Raw genomic sequence first — 20,738 nt, forward strand, 5'->3', positions numbered from 1 at the left:
TGAAAAAAATCATAGTACAGTATGTAAAAAAAAAGTCATAGTATAGTATGTCAAATAAAAATCATAGTATAACGTCAAAAAGAAAATCGTAGTGTAGGCTGTCGAAACAATCAAAAGAAGTCATAGTATTGTATGTAGAAAAAAATTCATAATATAAGATATAGAATTTTTTTTTTTTTAAAAGTAATGGTTTATTGTGTGGGGGAAAAAAGTCATAGTATAGTATGTCAAAAAAAATCATAGTATAGTATGTCGGAAAAAAAAAAAAAAAAATCATAGTACATTATGTTGAAAAAAGGTCATAGCATTGTATGTCATCAAAAATGTCAGAAAAAAAAGTCATGCCTGTTAACTGTAATTAGGACGGCCCATCATTTTCAGATTTTTAAAAAATATTTGATTTCATTTTTTTTACGTCACTGGGTAAATAACAAAACGTTTCTCTGTCATAGGTGTCATGTCGATGTGGTTCCACTGGCTGCTGAAATCCTCCAGGAGATCTCTGGATCCTAAATGCTTTCAATCGCCAACGAGATTGGGAGCATTTTTATTGCCTCTCAACAGCTCTCAACATGGCAACAGCTGAGCAGGCGGCTCGCAGCTAAGGGTGCTAACAACGCTAACACTGAAAACAACAGTGAAAGTGCTGACAGAGATAATGAGGTTTACCTGAGGTGGAATCGGAGGGTGGGTGCTACGCTTCCGCGACGTTATAAGCTGTAATCGCCGCATGAGAGCAGTGCAGAGCGGCAGCCGTGAGCTAGCCAGGCTGTGATAACAAAACAAGGAGAAGCTCAGATAACACACAGAGGGAGAGCGACTTCATTCTCTGCTCAGGTAGACATTACTCCTCTATTACTTTACATAGCAAATAATTGTTTGCTGCTATATTAATGCTCTGGATATTGAATTTAGCACCTTTAAGCAAACCAGAAACTTGTAACATTTCACCTTCAGAACTTTAAAGATAAATATGATTGTAGTCTGCTTTTTAGAATTTCTCGCTGTCTTCAGGTAACCTTTATAAATTATGAATAATCAGCCAGAGGATTCTTCTTTCACTATGTTGTTGTGGAATAAAATGTTTTTAAATAGTCATTTGTCTCTTAGTTGATTGTTGTTCATTATTAGAAATTGGACTGGATGTAAACATAATAATGTAATATGTAGTTTGTGACTACAGTAGTTTTAATTCATAAATCATTTTTATTTTGAACAGCTGCGGAGACGGTGAATTTGATCGTGGGGTATCAGGCAGTGTGTCGCTCTACATGACGCTCATCAAATGTGCAAATTGGATAAATGATAGTAATAAATATTGCTGACAGTTCAATCAAAACATCCATCCGAGGACTGACAGTATTACAGCATGGAAGTAAATTCAGACTGTCGCAGGCATCACAGCACTGGCCTCTGGGTTTGTCTCGACACTTCCAGTCAGCATTAATGGTGGAACATTCGCTCATTAGTTCAAGTGTCTGTAAACTGACATAATCACAAATGTCTACTTTGAATGTAGTGACGAGCAACACACTGCTCAATTAATGCCAGCTTCTTTTTTTCCTTAATGCCATCATATACTGAAAGACGTGTCTTAATCAGGAATTATAATGCCACACAAATTAAGATGTTCTGCAAGATGGCAGCAGGGACCGGTGCCATGAACGTTTAAGACTGAGGTAATTCTCTACCAAGAACGGCCTGATGTTACAGTTGCACAGAAATTACAACTTTTTGTCTGCATAACTCACGAAGACACAAAGTTGGGAATTCGTCATCTTGCTGGTCGCAGGTATATCTGGTATCTACCATTAGAGTCTCAATTTGTTTAACTCTATAAATTAGATATTGTCATTTATATTAATCCTTACAGTGGGGTAGTATGTTGGAAGTATGTCCTATTTCAAATGTAATTCATTTGCCAAACAAAATAGACAAAAGGCACAATAAATAAAGTTATATTTGAATTTGATGATTCACATTGTCTATAGATATCGCGATAATATTATCTTGAATTCTTTTGGCCACGGTTGGGTGTTGTGAATCACGTTGTGAAAATGTCATATTGTGACATGCAGCGTTTCCCACAGAATTTGATTCTATTTGTGGTAGTAGCTGGGCGGGCGTGCGTGCAAACATAACATTCAAACCATAGACTTTACATGAAGATGGACAACGCATCTCCACTTCCTCCCACAGTATGGAATTTGGAGCCATACTCTGCGCAATAGTGATCAGGCTATGGAGCCGCGGTATCTAGATCAAATTTATTACACATTGGCTTTTTAGTTTTGCCCATGTCCGATCCACTAACATACGGGTACTTTGCAAAAAGTCAAGGCCGCGCCCCCTTTTGGGGGATAGAAAACGAAGATCCAATAGACTTTAATGCAATTTGACAATCTGTATGCATTCAGTTAAACAAACATTTGTTTTATACACATCTAATCATTATTTTGCGATCTTGCCTGAACCTGAGCGTTCACGATACCTTAATAAATGAAGGTTGATCGCCGCCATGTCCCTTCAGTCTTCCCTCGTCTAACACAGTGGCCAGATATTGCTTATTTAGACTTCTATCCATATCTGATAGAATCCCGTTAGGCTAAGTGTTGTCTGTAAATAACCAACGTGTTAATAACCAACTGTTTGATCTATAGGCTGAGATTTAGTTGGAGACGACAGTCTGATTCTGTTTTAACGTTAATGTGTGACTGTATTACTCAAGCTAACGTTAGCTAGCCATGCTAGTCACTGTCACCAGCATCATTTAGCCATTTAGCACACTGACAGTGAATATTCACGTATCGTATGAGCCTCAGATCTCAGTGTGAAAGCCTCGTTAACCCGCTACACAACAGCTTTTCATCATTTTCTCTCCTGTGAGAGCAATTTCTTTCCCCAAAAGGGAACGCAGCCTCAGAGAGGACGCCATGCTGGTCTGGTCTATAGCTTGGAGCTATAAAGCCATGCTGGTCTGGTCTATAGCTTGGAGCTATAAAGACATGCTGGTCTGGTCTATAGCTTGGAGCCATAAAGACATGCTGGTCTGGTCTATAGCTTGGAGCCATAAAGCCATGCTGGTCTGGTCTATAGCTTGGAGCCATAAAGCCATGCTGGTCTGGTCTATAGCTTGGAGCTATAAAGCCATGCTGGTCTGGTCTATAGCTTGGAGCCATAAAGACATGCTGGTCTGGTCTATAGCTTGGAGCCATAAAGACATGCTGGTCTGGTCTATAGCTTGGAGCCATAAAGACATGCTGGTCTGGTCTATAGCTTGGAGCCATAAAGACATGCTGGTCTGGTCTATAGCTTGGAACTATAAAGCCATGCTGGTCTGGTCTATAGCTTGGAGCCATAAAGACATGCTGGTCTGGTCTATAGCTTGGAGCCATAAAGCCATGCTGGTCTGGTCTATAGCTTGGAGCCATAAAGACATGCTGGTCTGGTCTATAGCTTGGAGCCATAAAGACATGCTGGTCTGGTCTATAGCTTGGAGCCATAAAGACATGCTGGTCTGGTCTATAGCTTGGAGCCATAAAGACATGCTGGTCTGGTCTATAGCTTGGAACTATAAAGCCATGCTGGTCTGGTCTATAGCTTGGAGCCATGTAGCCATGCTGGTCTGGTCTATAGCTTGGAGCCATGAAGCTCCTCTATTAGATATTTTTTAAGACACGGCAGAGGAACAAAGTGATCAGCGTTTTTGGATTTATTGTTGGTACAACCAACTACACAGCAACTCTTCAGCATAGCATTATTACTGTTATTAGAAGTTATGAGACATGTTTTAACTTCTTCTCTTTACGCTGTCACCGTCTATGAAGGACACGGGGTTGTTTCCCCTAAAAGGGGGCGTAGTCACAGGAACCTACTCTGGATGACGTATTGCTGGTCTGATGTACACTGCATCTGGATGTTTTGGCTTCATCTTAGGGGAGCTGTCATGTCGTCCATCTTTATGTACAGTCTATAGTCCGCACGATCCCAACATATTTTCGGTACGCGGATGTCCGCGCAGAGCCTACCCTCGGATGACCAAATTTACACCCAGTGGAACTGCAGAACAACTTCGGCTTAAAGCAACAACAAACCCAGCCGTTCATCAAGTTCTACTAACTGTAATGTGACACATTCTCATGAGGAAGATCGTGAACTGACCTGACATCCTGCTGCTTGGCCTCTGCAGGTGGATGTGGACGCTCGTTTTCTCACGTCGCTGCCCAGCTATCATTCGGGGTTAGGGTGTTACTCGGGTCCTCAGGGATTTGAGGGGTTGTTGAAATGAGACGTGGAGGCGTCCAGTTGAAATGACAGTCCATTTTATTGTTTCAGAACACAGCAGGCTACAGCAACCAGCTCCTCCCACTACCCCACCCCTTAGTAACAGCAGACCAATAAGAGCCCTCCTCCACCCCTGTCCTTCCACAGCCACACCCATCCAGCTAGGTCAGCTACACCCCCCCTTTGGAACAGCAGAGACACATCAGTGTCCACCTTTAAAGCAAGAAAATAGCTTGATATTTGGACCATGATTTCCAATTCATGTTTTTTTTTTATACAAAAGCTACACAATGTTACACTTGATCATCAGAATACAATTCAACTGATTAACTTTAGTGTTTGGACACCATTTAAAATGTGATCAGATTCTTTACTTGGATGGAGCATTACCACTAAAAAAACTCAACACTACCAGAGACTTAAAATACAAGGGACTGCAAAAACAAGAGATGAATATCATAATTCAGGATAATGAAAAAAAGCAAGCTAGAATCAGTTTGTACCATTACAGACTTGAGGGGGAAACAGAAAAAAAGCAAAACAAATGAAGTAAAAATGAAAAACAAAGTACATAAAAGGTTTTTTTTTCAAAAATCAACTGATGAGATCAAAATCCGATCCGTGTGTCAAGTCAGGATTTGAAGTCAGCCCTCCGTCAGGCTGAGAATAGAACAGAACCGCACTTCAATCTAGTTTGTCCCAATGGAGTTCCCATAGACAGGAAACTCTGCTTGCTGTTGTTGAGTCTTCTTCAGGCACTTTCTGAAACCCCGCCTCCTCCATATGGGCGAATCACGATGCAGGTTCATCCAGATCACATGATACAGCTGCAAAGAGAGTGGAAAAAAAGAAATGAGGGGAAAACCAGGAGGTGAGAGGAAGGAGACGGGGCACAGGCGTTGGTGAAGACCACACACAGATCAAACACCAAGTTAACATCACACACACACACCACACCACATCACACAGCTCTGCAATTAGGAACAGTCTGAACATGCCGCAGCCACAGTGAGGGAATCCACTCTCCTCCCCCACCCCCCCTCACACCAAAAACCTCCCCTCTGGGCTTCAACTTTTAAAATCTTGCCCCAAAAATGCCCCTCATTCATTTGGTATACCACGAGGCTTCTGAGAGGAGAATCTTACCTAGTAGAAAGTGTAGTGTAATGTTGGTCTTGGTATTTACAGGTCGGTATCAAACCAGGCCAGTTGGTTGGAGTCGCCAGGTGGCAGGCCCTCTATCAGCTCCTGGGCGTGTCCCAGGTCAGGCAGCCCCTCTACGGGGGGGTAGTCCTGGCCAGGGTGGTGGCCCCCACCCAGATCGTGGTCCATCATGGGCTCCATACCCATCGAGTCCCCTCCGTAACCCCCCGAATGGAAGGAACGGTAGCTTGGGTCTGGGGGAGGAAGGAGTGGATGTAGGAGAGGCGGGGGGAAGCAGAGCAGTTGTTAGAAGCATGTTAACAAACCAAGCTTTTCACACAGTAGTACGAGCATTCAAACGGAACACTACACAGCAACACAGCACACCGTCCGTCCTCCAGCAGGCAAAACCAGCGCTGAACTCAAACTACAGCTGTGAAGGACTTTAAACTGAATTCAGCTAAACTCGGGACTCAGTTCCACCAACAGAAATCCATCTGCAAAATCTATAAATCCATCTGCAGTGGTCAGGGTGTTCTCCAATCCATCTACCGACATCAAGGCTTAGTTTTCATTTGACTGGCCCAGAGCTTATTAAAGCGGTTAGTGCTGGAGGAATGGAGAGTAGGGCAAAACAAGTAAACAGCCAAAACCCTCGCCCCTTAGCCCATCGATCAGTACAGTCCAAGGTCCTGGGACACTGACAACATTTAGATAGCCAACTGTGACAATAACTACAAGCAGCAGTATTGGATTTGTTAGAGCCACCGGTGTTATCCTGACTGACTGCAAGGATCAAATCAATCTCCATCTTTAACTTGAAAACATTACTGCCCTTCACCACTGTGTCAAGTTGCCCATGTATCATGACCTTTAACAGCCAACAGTAACAAGGATGGACAGATGGAGCTCAGTCATTGGATTCTAACAATATTTAGTTGTGTTATCAACTTGATGGAGGCTGTCGATGGCTTTAGAGAAACTAATAGAACAGGAAGAACAGATAAAGAGAAATCAGCTAAAATTGTTTTTGTTGCAGCCTAACCGCTCTGGTATCTGTGACACCTCCTGTGTTTCTCCTGGGAGCCTCCCAGCCAGCCAGAGGTGAAGAGGTGACTTACCTTCCTGTCTGTAGCCCAGAGGCTCTCCCTGAGCTCCAATGTCCAAACCCAGGTCTCCGGTCTGCAGAGCAATGCACAGACAGACGAGGATGAGCAGGGTGGCGGCAGGTTCAATAACAGTTAGTTATGCAGGCTTTTAATTACATTTTTAAGTTAATTAGTGTGTTTTGTGTGCAAATATACTGTTTAGCTTTTGAAAACAGAGCTGATTTTGAGTGCTTCATACCTCATTCCAGGCCATTGGTTCTGTCCTGAAGAGCGAGCTGGTGAGTTCTACAGAGAGGCGTTTCTTGTAGTCTTGGGGTTTGTCCTCCGACATACGGAACAAAACTGCTGCAGCGTAGGTTGCTGAGGGAAGATGGAGGGTTGACAGGTTGACAAAAAGCAATTTACTACAAATAAAGCAACGCTAAATCTAACATAGAAGACACAAATCAAGAAGCTATGTTCTGCCACGATTACAGTTACAACATAAATGTTGTGTCCATGGAAAACGTCCATCATTTCTCTTCTAAACAACTGCATAGCTAGAGAGTAAATGGGTGTGTTTCTGTGAACATACCGACTCCTTCGTTGCGGCTGTGCAATAGCTCTGTGAGTGGGGCGGTGGCTCCCTCAGCCTCGATGGCCTCAGCAGCCTCTTTATCCTGGGCCAGCTCACACAGGACGCCTGCTGCTACACGCTGGATGTTCTCAATGGGAGAATACAACAGCTGCACACACAAACACAGAGGGAAACAAATATTCTCAGTCTCTCACGCACAGTACTCACACATGATCTGAAAGGATGCAACAAGCAGAGCTTCATGGAGCTCAAGGACACGCAAACAACAGGTGGTACAATAAACTTCTGTGAGCATCCCAAACAACCACGGCAGTGAGTTGTTTATTCAAACTACCTCAACGTGACTTTTTAATATCCTTGGTCTCTATTCAATCCAAAATGGCACCTGACACCATTTAAAATATTAAATTAGTATGATTGCAACATAACAACATAAGCACAAGAACAGAGCTCAACTGAGCTGAAGGAGGTTGTTTTCTTTTACCTGTACAAAGAGTGGAATGGTGTTGAGTCCTCTGATGACTATTCTGTTGTGGACGTCTCTGGCCAGGATGTGAAGTGCTCCCGTGCAGCCCTCCACAATCTCCTCCATACGAACTCCCTCCTAATGACACAAACACTCAATTAGTCACGTGAAATCTGTAGAGAGCCTTTTAGGACTCTGAAGATGAGCAGGCAGCGGAGGGAAATCACAAAAAAGTACCAAACAATCAGTTGTAGGTTTGAATGTTGTGTGTGAGACGGTGAGTTCTGCTGGCACCACTGAGCTGCATGTCCCAGTAATTATGCCGTGCTAGTGTTTGCTCATAGAAGTGTCTAAGTGTGTGTGTGTGTCCTCTCACCACAAACTGCTGCTGCGTGCCTCCCATGCTGGTGCGTCTCTGTGTGTCTTGGTGTGCTCTGACCAGCAGCTGAACCAGTCTGGGGATAGCTCCCTGCTCCCTCAGAGGAGCGTGGTTAGCGGGGCACAGAGCCAGGTTACGGATCAGACCGACGGTAGCCTGAAACACAAACAGATTTACATGTCAACTTTAGGTATCCATTAGTCACATCTGATAAACAACCGCAGCCAAAACTTGTTCTCACGTTTACATTTGTATTAAAAAGACATTCAAATGCATTCTTCTTGACGTTGTTTTAATTTGAAAACTCCTGAAGTGGATTGTGTTTGTAATTTGGGAATAGTTTTGTCTCAATCCAGTGACGAGAGCAAAACTGTTTGTTGTTGTGTTTTCTGTGTCCATCAGTATAATTACACTACAATATACTAGAGGCCAGGACTGGTCACTCTACATTGGACTGGGCCTACAACAAGCATGGTTCACAGATGTGATACAGGTCTAAGCAATTTCCAGAAGTAATGGGCTGCATTGTCAATGCACAACAAATCATTCAGTCCCCAAAGCTGCCTCCAAACTCCACTTCTCCACAGAAGTAATACTGGGCCAGGTTCGGCCCATTATTTTAGATTCAAGGCGTGATCAAGTGTAAACTCATTTTCACTAGAAACACCACTAAAAGAACAGTGGTGGCTGACAGTATGAAGAGCTGCTTATGTGGCTGATTCACTGTTACTTTTCTAAGTATGAGATACAGTCTGAAAACATGGAGACCGCTGACACAAATGTCAAGCGTTCATGATGATGTCATCATTTATATAACCTGCCTATCAATGCTTTTTAAGCTCAATAAACACAAATAAAATTTGACAGAAATTTCTTCCATTTGTCCAGGATATTGAAACCTTCCAGAACCGGCACCATGGAGAAACCCTGAATCAGTCTCACTTCCCGCAGCTGGCCACTCTAGCGAGCCGCTATCTCTGCATTTCATCAGAGTATATTCTCCATCACGTGTCTCAGTCAACAGACTAAGCACCAGATATTTTCAGAATAAAATCCGTTCAAGCTGTTCGCTATTATGAAAACATATCTATTTATTGTAGGCTACTGGTTATTCAATGGGTCACAGCTATTCGTCCATTCTAAATCATTTTAATCTCGTCTGTTAACGTTAATGATGGTTAATGAGGGTCGGCTATCGTTCAGAAAAACAAATCTAAATTAGCATGCCTCGTCCGCCCAGACAGAGACAACTATTTGGTCTCGTCTTTACTCGTCAGGGCATAATGATGTAATAACAGATCTCACCGTCATTTTTGTTGTCAATGTTTTTTTTCCAATTGCGTTGTCGTTACCATGAAATAAAAGGACTTCAAAATCTTCATTGACATAATTAACACTGAGCTGACTACTGCTGGTAAGTGTATGTGAGTGTGTGTGTGTGTGTGTGTGTACCTTAATGAGTGGCCAGTGTGATGGTGGATGCAGTAATTTGACGACCACCGGCAGGCCGTAGTGCAGTCTGACAGCGTTCTGTGCCATCTCAGCGTCCTGGTGTCGAGATGTGAGGTGACGCAGGGCACAAATAGCTGGTTCTGTGATGTCTTCTCTGTCTCCGGCCCGAAGCACTGTGCGAACTAACGCCTCAATACCGCCAACCTACATAGGAACAGGTGGCATAACCGATTAATGAATATATCCGGACACAAACTCTAGTCAAAGTTATTGTAATTAGTAATTAAATGTGTGTCCTCACCTGGCAGACCATCATCTTGTTCTTGTAGTTGTTACAGGTCAGGTTAGACAGGATGCCAGCAGCACAGGTCACCACATTAATGTCGTCACTGCCGAGTAGCTGGACCAGAGTTCCTAAGAGACCCTCCATTCCCTCCTGGAGACAAAGACAATTGGAAAGTTAGCATGGAAGGACAGATGGTACACAGTATCACAATCATGTAGAAGGCTTGGCACTAAGATGAATTTCAACAACAACAAAAAAATTGATTCGTTTATCATCTTTCTGCTGAGAAATGCTTTTCTAAAAAAGCACAGAGGGAAGTAGGCTCTGGAGTCTATTATGTTATATGTCAATGTTGGTACAACAGTCAGCTCTCATCACCTGTTTGGTGGCAGCATCTGATAAGTTCCTGAGAGTCCAGAGACAGTTCTGCACCAGTCTCTGGCTGGGGTCTGTCAGGTGGAGTCCCAGAGCCTGCATGCCTCCTGGACACAAAGACAAAAGCAAAATGTTGTTTATACGTTTGAAAAAAAAAAAAAAAAACATTTCAAGTCATGAGCCATGACAACACAGTTTAAGTATAATGATATAAAACACTTTAATGTTACATACCAGCTTCTACAATGGCAGGCTTGTTACTGGAGCAGACTGACAGAACTTTGAGAACGCGGCTTGTAGTCCACAACAGCTTCTCGTAGGTGTAAGTCCTCATGATGTTGACCAATGCCTGGGGGCCGCCGCTGGCCAAGATTATCAACTACACAAGAAGAGAAAGCACAGAACGGTCAGGGGTTTTAATGTTGGCATGATGGCCACTGTGGCATGAGAAACACTTCTGCCTTACAGTATCAAACAGAGACCAATTCACCACAAGTGCATGACCGTACACATGAAAACACAACAGTGTTACCACTAAACCCTCACCTTGCTTTCCTGGTTTCCGTAGGCCAGTATCTGGAGACAGTCGGTGGTGATGGCCAAGAACTTGACATTGGTCTTGTTGAGCAGAGCCACCATTTTCTGTAGACCCCCAGCTAAACGGACAGCCATCTTGGCTCCTTCCTGGTGCAGGAGGAGGTTGTGGAGGGTGGTAATGGCGTAGAACAGGACCGAGTCCACTGGTGAACTGTAGAACAAACAAAGGCTTATTAGATTAGACTGTCCCACTGGGAAATAACCACAACTAGAAATGTATTAGATTAGGTTTCTCAAAGGTCCTTCCTCTGCACAGCCTCAGCCTTTGACGAGTTAACAGCCAATTACAATCTTTCATATTTCACTAATCACAAACGATAGGCCACTGTGTCAAAAAGTAGCCATTTACCAATATTAAAATGAAATTATGCTTCTGTTGAATGGAACCAAAATGGATTTGGCCAAAACAGCACAATGTTTTTGACCACGAACAATGGAAACATCCCACTACACAGCTTCCTGCCTTTCTGTACGGGCGAGCTACAGCACACCAGATAAAAGGAAACCCTTCCAGATCCAGTATGCCTCCATCCTCCTTTCACATACCCGAGCATTTTAACTAGAGCTGGTATTCCTCCAGACTTGAAAATAGCCAGCAGACCCTCTCTGTGATGGGACAGGTTGTGGAGTGTTCCTGCGGTGCAGCGAGCCGTCTCCACATCGTTTGTGTTCTGCATGGTCCTGACGATGGCAGACACCATCTGAGGAGAGCGCATGATGGCGTGGCGAGAAGCTTCTTTCTTTGAAAGCTGGTGGACCATCACTGCTGCTTTGTTTACTACAACCTGTAGGAGACGGGCACAAATCTTAGGAAATGACCGTAGGGGGGGAACAAAAAAAAACACAACAATTCTCAGTTTTCATGGGGAACTACCTGGTCCTCATCATTGAGAAGTTTGGTGAGTTCTGGTATGGCCCTGGTTGCCAGCTCGGCGTCATCTTGGTAGTTGATCAGGTTGACCACAGCATGTTTGAGCATTTGCGAGGGCTCTGCCAGCCTCTGAACGTTGGTGGGGTTTGCTGCATCATATTGTGTGGAGGGGATCTGCATGCCCTCCTCAAGAGTCTCTGGGAACATCGCTGCACGCACCCGCTGGGCACGCGTCATGGCATACTGACCATCTATGTCTACAAGTGACAGTTGTTGTGTTATATTGGGATTCAAGATTTTATGTGCAGTAAACAGATCCTCTAAGTGTAGGTATCATGACCTACCTTGTACTTGTTCCTGGGCAAAGTTCTGGTTGAAGCCTTGCTCCCACTCATACAGGACCTGGTTGTCGACATCGTCTTCCTCGGGGTTGCCCTTCCCACTGAGGGATGGAGCAGTTGTGGTTGCCCCTGAATGGATGCCTGAATCCAGGTAAGACTGTTGCTGCCAGTGACTGACTGCCGCCTTACGGTCTGGCTCCATGGCCATGTCGAGCTCCATCAGATCAGCTGGAAAGAGACAAAGAATTAGAAAATACGCATCACGGAAAAATATGAAAAGAAAAGCATTTGGAAAAAGTCTGTCTAACCAACTTTGCAGAGTATAAAAAGAGATCAATAAGTAATTTGGTACTCCACATGAAATTATTGTTAACACTTTGTCAACACTTTGTCAAATGACAAAGATATATATATGCAGAGAAACCTGTTTGGTCAGCTTTGCTGTTTCTTACAAACAGTGTGGAGTTTAAAGCATCTTAACAGTGGCTACACAACAAGTAGAATCACAATTATTAATCCATTTTCAGATTCATTTCAAACTAATTTCAGTTTATAGCCACTGTGATGAATGGATTTCTACCCTGCTTCTCATTGCTGCCATTATTCTCACAGTTTCATACTCCAATGATGTGTGATTTACCAGTAAAAGTCTCTTCAAGCATAAAGTTTGATTTTACATGAGACCCGAGTTTCAAATTGAAATCAATAACTAATTCACTTTGCTCTAATGAGAACATAAATCTGCACCAGGAGAAGAGGTAGTTTGGAAATGCTGCAAGTTTAACACATTGTGTACTAGTCAATGCATGTGTGTGTGAGAGAGAGAGAGAGAGAGATGCAGACAAATGATGAAGCTGAAGAGAGCAACGAGGTGAAAGAGTGTCTGAAAGCTATTGACTCACCCTGGGAAGCCATGTTCCTTTCTCAAACCGCGGCCGACACAGCTTCCTGATCTGAAACAGGAAAAAAAGCAGTCAGTCAAACTGCCTCAGCGGCATCTCGCCTTCCATCATCCCTACCCTCTACCCTGCTCACTGCCAGTCCTCTTGCCTACCAGTCAAACACCAGCCATTTTAATCTAACAGAAAGGTAACGGCAGAAAAACACTTAGAAATTAATGGCCGTGTTGATTCAGGAGAAAATGTGACTTTCCAGTGCCTTCTTTCCCTTCCTGCCTCCTCCCTTTCTTGGATTTCCTCTCCTGTTAAAGCCAGACATGCAAACAGCAGCAGCTCACACACACACACAAAGCCACCATTAAGTGTAGCAGCTAGCAACTATTTGGGTGAGGAAGGACAGGGGGAAGTGGAGCACTGGGTGGGGAGAAAAGAGGAGGGAGGAGGGCATATGCATTCTTGCGCTGGCTTTGAAGCTGAAACCACACTCTGTAGAAAAGTAAACACTGGCGATGGCAGGAGAGAGGCAGAGCGAGCGAGAGGGGATTAATTCAGAAAAAACAAGGAAAATTGAAACAGAGGTATTTAAAATTCATACTCAAAGATAAATGTTATGACAGTAAGACACAAAAACAGGAAATGAGGAAAAAATGCAGAAGAAAATCCTGGCTAAAATGAGACAGAAATAGGGGCTGTAGATCCTTAGACTCAGAAATCCTTTTGTCAAATCCTTTCAAAAGTACATCTGTGGTTATTCCAAGATTAATCCTACAAGAAAATACAGACCAAATCCTTTTCAAATCATGGCATACCTGTTTGGACATGCTTTAAAACTAAACAGGCACACTGAAGGAAAATAAGTGTAAAAAAAAGCCATGAATTGATTCATATCTTGAAAGTAGGTGACTAACAACAAGACAGACTTTCCTGCAGTGAACTAAACAAGATAAAACCACAGACCTGTCGACGCAGTATGTCGGTTCCACATAATCTACAGTCCACATAAAAAAATACAAGACTACACATTCTTTAAAAGTACACTTATTTACCTGACCTTCATTTGACATGGATACCGTGCCCACATTTGTTCAGCACCATCCATTGAGAACACATTTATACACTGACAAAGTACAACCAAGTTTATATTTTGTGTATATATATGTTTCTAATATAACATACAAGAAGCATAAACCACTCCAACATCAGCATGATGTTTTGCCCGACAGAGTAACCGCAGTAATAACTGTTAAGACTACAGACTTAAAGTCACTCCAACCTTGCATCTGCACGCTATGAACTTATATCACTAATGAAACTAACCAAAAATCAACCACTCTTTCAGAAAAAGGGCTATTTGGAGGACTATTTTCCATTTGTCCCCATGGAAAGTAAATGTGTTGGATTCAAATTCTGAGCAGCCACTTCTTGCCGCAAGGCTTGATGCAACAGGTGTGTGAGTGAGTTACTGTTGTGAGGTCAAATGTAGTGACAGCAGCAACTTTAATGTTTGCATCTGAGAGAAATGCAAAAAAAAGAAAAATGGCCATAAAAAATCTCATTTGATATTTCAAGTTTCTGTGTGATCATTCAAATAGGCACACTGAACTTTGAAGGAAGGTACATTATTTATGATTTAGGAGGTTGTAATAGAATAAAACACAATTCAATAAAGCACCTCAGCCAGTGAAATAGCCAATTACTTTTGAAATGACTTGTACTGCACAGGAAACAGGGTTCTGCCAGAGAGATCATTGAGTCAGGCTTAACAGGAGCCAATAACGTTAAAGGTAATGATATCCGAATGGCATCCCTTAAAATTGTGTCTTCTCTTTTTTAGAGGTGTGAGCTAACTTTTGTTTTAAATCCTGACAGGAAATGCTACATCACAACCCTGAATCTCTGAGGTCCCGTTTCAGAGATATCAACCTGAGCTGCTAGCGGTCAACAGGCTGTCTGAATATCCTCTGATGTGATCACCTTGATTGTTTCTGTAGAGACTTGCATCTCTGGTCTCTCTGAGCAGCAAAAACAGTCCACTATCTCTTCACACATCAAAAAGATACGGAGTGCTGTCTTCTTTTCCTCTAAACCTCTGTAAACTTACCAAAAGGTAAATAATGAAGAAAAAAAAATTAAATAAACATGTTTTTTTTTTCCAGAGCTGATGATGGAAGTAGCTAAGGAGTGAGCCATCTCTCTTCCTTCTCATCTCCTTTGAGGGTTGCACATGGGCAGTACGAGAAAATGGCGGCGGGTAAAGACAAAGTTTATGAGCTGAAGCACAAGCGAGCATTTCAATTATCCTGAAAAAAGGAGTTTAGTTGGGTGGCGTAGCTTTAGAGGATGTGGGAGGAACTCCAGATTCATTTACTTAAATAAAGTTCAAACATGACAATTAACTTTAGTAGTTGTTGTTATTTAATAACTGCTAATAAATTAAACTAATTGTATAGGGCAAGTAAGAATTGACTTCGGGCAAGTGAAAAAAACATGACCGTTGAAATCTGCAGTTATTAAAAAAGTTTTTCCTGATTTGTAGTTTCTAGTAACCGTTTGTGTGTCCTGCAAGGATTCAATACACTTTGCTTGAGGAGCTTATGCTAACAAACACCGTACAAACAGCCTAAGAACACCATTGCAGTTTCTCTCTTTGCTCTACACGTTTAAGAGCCTTTTCTTGGGAACTTCTGAATATCCTGCCAGAAAACAATAAGTTGTCCTGAAGAAGAATATCATGGAAACAAATGATTAAGCACAAAGAAGAGACTAAAGGGCCTATAAACAGAAGAGGACATCAAATACACAGCAGCCAGGCATGTGGTAAAAATTCTGTTAAATGTCTGCCAATATGCAGATAGACTCATGGATAACTAAACTACTGGCCTGAATTACTTCCCTCCTCTCACACCCACACCGCCACAGCTCCGCTGTGTCATTAAAACACAATCTTGAGACAGACTCCAAGACTGCTGCTTCTAACCACAAACGCACCAACACAAATTCGCTGTTCACACACCATCCTCCCAAGCGTTGCAGGCCTGCCCTCACATAACCTAGCCCTAGCCCTGCCCTAATGGGAGCCATATGTCCCATACAAGGCTGCATACAAATCAAACATACAATCAAAGCACACAGTGGAACCATTTATCATTCACACTGGTGGAAAATGTGGGTCTTAACATCTGGCTTTGGAAACCAGTGAGCCGGTGATAGTTTTTTTTGATGGGCAAACAAGCAGAGTCTGGTCTCCAATTGGGGGACACAAATGGCGGCCTTGCCCTAAAGTCAGACTCTGACCGTTAACACAAAAAAACTCATTACAGTAAGAGTTCCTTGATATCAGGCTGGCAGCCCAGCCGCAAAAATCTGAGCGAGAGGTTTCTTTGAAGCCAGATGTGAAATCCGATATGTAGAGTAGTGCCTATTCTGGTTAAAAGCCCTACAATTGAAACCAGATGACTAATGAGTGACACACCAGTCGCCTTGAGTCAGAGGAGTCTCAAACGGGATGAAATGAGGTATAGAAAGTCACATGTAGAGATTCATCAAACAGGAATGTTATCTTCTTGGTACATACAAATGTAAATAATAGATGGTGAGTAACGTGCATGCTCACTGGCACACAAAACCCTGTGAAGTGACGTGTAATCACAGCACTTCTGTCCCAGGTCAACACTCAAATGACAGGCTTACTGTTCCAGCAGAGAACCAGGAATTGTGTTCTACACTCTTTTTCACTGCCCTGAATATAGTATAATGAAAAACATGGTGTTCATATAAAGAGCCAGAGTTCATTGACAAACATGAAGCAACACAACATAAATAGGTGAAACTGCACAACTATTTGTTTTCTGCCTTACAGAACAGAAAAGGGTACCAACACAGTCCATTGGGCTGGCTTTATTCAGAACATAGGGAAAATCATTCCTAACATTCATAGACAGAGCCAGATTAAGCACAGCTAGGACCTTGAAGATTAGCTATCAACTATTAAATTAATCGTCAACTATTTTGATAATCAATTAATCAGTTTGAGTAATTTTTTTAAGAAAAAAATAAGTAGAAATTCTCTCATTCAAGCTTCATAAATGTGAATATTTTCTGGTTTCTTTACTCTTTTATGACAGTAAACTGAATATCTTTGAGTTGTGGACAAAACAGGACATTTGAGGACGTCTGCTTGTCCTTTGGGAAACACTGATCGACATTTTTCCCCATTTCCAAGACCAAATAACGAATCGATAGTTGATCGTCAAGAAAATTATCGACAGATTAAATCAACAATGAAAACACTCGCTAAATGCAGCCCTACTTGATGGTAACACAAAGGCAGACATTTATAATAGATTAAAATCAAGAAAATAACATTTCAACCATGAATAAATGTCCTGCAAGCCACTTGATTCATCTCACATACACTGTAGGAACCTTTGAACCATCAGGATTACTCCACATGTAGATCTTGCTACAGAGGGCAACTCAATCAGGATTAGGCACAAAGCTAAACAACTATCATGAGATAACTTCATTCCAAACCCCACAAACAAAACAAGACATGACCAGTAGGTTATTACAGGTCCACGGAGACACCTACACAGACTAATATGCCCAAGTTTAACCAATTATCTAAACGCATCTGAAGCTAGCTAAACAAGCGTGAAAGAAATCTGTAAGCTATGTGGGAAATCTTGCATTTCTAAACACCTTCAAGGAGATAAAAATCTAAATTGCAAATGCAAGAACACTAAAATAAATCCTCAGTTACATCGCTGAATAAACCAAATCACAGGAGGTTTGAAAATAATATCTATTTATTCATAGCTGGAATTCAAAGCAGCTAAGCACATCTAAACTCCCCAATCCTATTTCCTCTCAATGAAAAGAAAAAGAATGCCATTCTGTCAGCAAATTTGAGCCACAACGTGAGTTCAGGTGAGCCTGGAGGTTTACCTTGTGTAAAGACGACACTATCATATTACCATTAAAAAAAAAAAAAATCAGTTTATGAAACACACTTCCTCTAAATTGCATTTCACTCTTTTGGCCTGCAGACAGCATACGGTGGCATTTAAATAACATGCTAAATTAATTTGTTAGAGGAAATGCACTGTGCTCGGGTTAAAAATGTATTTATTGAGAACAGGACTTCAAAAGAGCTAAATCCATCTAAACTCCTGCACAGCCCATTTCCTCTCAAGTGCAAAAAAAACACAGAGTTCAATACATCCATATGAGTTAATGACCCAAACAAGCTGTATTATCGGCACCAGCAGAGAGACAGGAGCTGCCACGGGCTTCAGTGTTAGCCATGTAATGTGCAGGGTCAGCAGCACTCACTGCTGGCTGCCAACAATACAATGAGCTCAATGCCTGCAGCCGCTGCAGTGTTTGGTCTGTGATTTAACTGCGAAGTGATGGATGCCCATAGAGAAACAGGAGCAACTACCACATGATGATGACTTTTCCCTTGCTCTGCTCAATAATTATATATTTAAAGGGGGGAAATTAATGAGGTTGAATAGTTTTAGAGTTGTACAAAAACACAAAAATCCTTAAAAGATGTAATCTCCAAAAGAAGTTAATTGCTTGGAGTAATTTATCACCAATAGATGTTTGCCTCTTCATGAGGTGATTTTATCAGAAATATATTTCTGAAAAATAACTAACACTACTATTGTCATATAAGAAAAAAAATCTGCCTCAGACCTACAAGTTGCATACAAATTACCACGTAAATGCAGACACATATGTGGCTCATTAAAAAGAGAAAAATGACAGTATTAGGCAATGGCAACACCACTGGAAAGGTTCATGGTAACAGTCTACTTGGAAGTGGATTACCTCAAAAACATACCACTACCGGTCTCAGATGGAGTCTACACCCACGCTTCCGTCTTCAAAAATGTTAATGCACCGTTAGAAGAAAAATGTTGCTGACGAGATGACAGGTTTGTGAGTTTTTTGTTCCATTGTGTAATCTGATCGGGGATTTCACCGAGGCACCACAGAAAGACACAAACAAAACCCATTTTAAACAAACCAACAGACAAAGCAGTGATTTATGGGGCATGAAAACACCAGAGACTAATGATGTTGGTTTAGTAATTGTGAAAAACTCAACCCAGCTCTTGTGTGCTGATTTTAAATAAACCAGTTTAGTTGCAGAGCTTCCGGGACTAAAACAATGTGGTGCCGCTGGATGAGACGTCAACATCCTCCACCCACACTTTAATCTCTCCATCTCCGTTTCATTATTTCCACTAAAACCAAAACAGAATAAATGACGTGGAAAAATCCTCTTGTGCCACAAAACCACAAACAGCTGAAGCCGTCATAGATCGCTTGTTTTCAGTATCAGCAGGATGGAGAGAAGCAGCAACTTTTCTCAAGTGGCGTTAGTGAGCCGCTGTCCCTCTCCAGCAGACAGACACACATCTGTCCCTCCAGCAGACAGACACACATCTGGCTTAAACAGCCAATATAACATTTGATAAAAACAGATCAACACTCACCAACTATCTAAATAATAGTGTGAGCCCCCCTGTCCCTGTCCCTCCCAGCTGCTGACTGTCCACCACCCTGACTCAGATGTCTCAGTGAGGCTCCTCCTCGTCTTCCTCCAGAGCTCAGCGGCTGACTGGAGGAAGACGAGGAGGAATGTGTCGGTCTTTGTTTAACAGGACGAGTGGAAAACACACTCTCACGAGCCCTTCACCGAAAATAAACTGAAATATAAACCACTAATATGACTTTGGAACGACTAGAGCTCCATTTAACATTACACTGTCTACTGGTTTTGTAGTTAAACGAAGTTCTAAGTTAAACTTGTTGGGTTAGCGTTAACCTAGTTTAACTTAGTTTAGTTTAACATGGGACGTTTCAACTAAAACATGGCCACGATATACCAAGCTTCATATATCCAGCCCATGTGAAGTGTCTGTCCGGCTGACTTCACGTTAAACCAGCTGCAAAAACAACCGAGCTAAAGACGAAACTCAAGTCGAGCCAACGTGAATCAGAATAGAGGAATGTGGCCAGCAGCACAATGTCAGTAGTTGAGCTAACTAACCGTCGCTAACGTTCAACAACTATTCAAACAAGCGGTTCCTCTCAAAGCCGGAATAAACTGGAGGACTGTAGCAGTGAAGTCCACCGGACACATCGAGCTAAATGTGAACTACTGTCTAGGTTACCCAACACATCTCAATGAATACCGTGTGGAAAACAGGTCTGTTGGCATATCCTGCATATGTGCCGTGAGAGCAGCTGGCTCGCTAGCTGCAGCAGCAGCAGCAGCAGCATCCAGCCGGCCCGCACACAACCACCGTCTCCATGTCTCCATTCCTGCTGTTATTCAGGGAGAGCACAGCCCGAGCACCGAGCACAACCAGAGGGAGGAACGGAGAGGAGCCGACAGTGTGAATGGTGAAGCCTACCCTTGTCAACACAGCAAGTCCGTCCACTGGGATCCTGGAGAGTAAAAACCAGTCAGAAAGGTGAAAAGTGGAGGATAATGTGAAGGCGAGCGTCAGCGGGGAGCCCTCGTCCACTCCCTCCGCAGTCAGTCGGTGAGAAGCTGGCCGGAACAGCAGAGACTGGCAAATGTAAGATGGCGGCGCATCTATATAGACCGGAGAACACCTCCAGCGGTCACATATCCTGCCGAGCGCTCGGATAAAATAGAGACTAAAGTCTGATTCATCTTTAATTCATGTCATTCTTATGCGTCTCCGATGTGTATTTTACCTATCACAATAACTACATGCATCGGTTGTGAGTATTAGTTGGTTTAATAAAGTAAAGCAAGTCTAAATCAAATGTCTACAGCACGAGTATGAATACACAATTGAATGAAGTTCCGGCGGACTACAAAAAGGGAAATCCGATTCCTTTCCCCAAGTTGAACCTCTTTCAATACATCCATGAGTTGAACCTCTTTCAATACATCCATGAGTTGAACCT

General features: G+C 42.5%; 2 protein-coding genes across 3 annotated transcripts in view; one reads left to right on the forward strand and one right to left on the reverse strand.

Annotated features, from left to right (window-relative positions):
* Positions 1-1,098, forward strand: part of ulk4 (unc-51 like kinase 4) — a 105,392-nt gene extending 104,294 nt beyond the window's left edge. The window contains exon 37 of the mRNA XM_037785236.1: positions 453-1,098. Within this exon, the coding sequence (XP_037641164.1) occupies positions 453-513 (61 nt within the window). The 3' untranslated portion in view covers positions 514-1,098. The remainder of the gene's footprint in view (positions 1-452) is intronic.
* A 3,207-nt stretch (positions 1,099-4,305) lies between these two features.
* ctnnb1 (catenin (cadherin-associated protein), beta 1) lies at positions 4,306-20,392 on the reverse strand. 2 transcript variants are annotated; one of them, XM_037784776.1, is made up of 17 exons: positions 20,213-20,392; positions 12,783-12,833; positions 11,884-12,108; positions 11,543-11,796; positions 11,215-11,453; positions 10,618-10,819; positions 10,306-10,450; positions 10,075-10,178; positions 9,712-9,846; positions 9,411-9,614; positions 7,956-8,114; positions 7,598-7,717; positions 7,111-7,261; positions 6,775-6,896; positions 6,549-6,609; positions 5,431-5,681; positions 4,306-5,111 (listed from the first exon to the last, which is right to left on the reverse strand). In XM_037784776.1, the coding sequence occupies exons 2-16, from the start codon at positions 12,793-12,795 to the stop codon at positions 5,467-5,469; spliced, it is 2,349 nt and encodes a 782-aa protein (XP_037640704.1). In that variant the 5' UTR covers positions 12,796-12,833; positions 20,213-20,392; the 3' UTR covers positions 4,306-5,111; positions 5,431-5,466. The 2 variants fall into 2 exon arrangements, with proteins under 2 accessions (XP_037640704.1, XP_037640705.1); XM_037784777.1 differs by lacking the exon at positions 5,431-5,681.
* Between the last annotated feature and the right edge of the window lie 346 nt (positions 20,393-20,738).

This window comes from Sebastes umbrosus, chromosome 11 (genome assembly GCF_015220745.1).
Source record: "Sebastes umbrosus isolate fSebUmb1 chromosome 11, fSebUmb1.pri, whole genome shotgun sequence".
Classification (NCBI taxonomy): domain Eukaryota; kingdom Metazoa; phylum Chordata; class Actinopteri; order Perciformes; family Sebastidae; genus Sebastes; species Sebastes umbrosus.

Excerpts from the sequence above, each read along its gene's own strand:
- ctnnb1 (XM_037784776.1), bottom strand. Across the intron at positions 11,454-11,542 it reads TTCTCAATGATGAGGACCAG|GTTGTAGTAAACAAAGCAGC; the intron begins GTAGTTCCCCAT and ends CGTCTCCTACAG. Across the intron at positions 7,262-7,597 it reads CCATTCCACTCTTTGTACAG|CTGTTGTATTCTCCCATTGA; the intron begins GTAAAAGAAAAC and ends TTGTGTGTGCAG.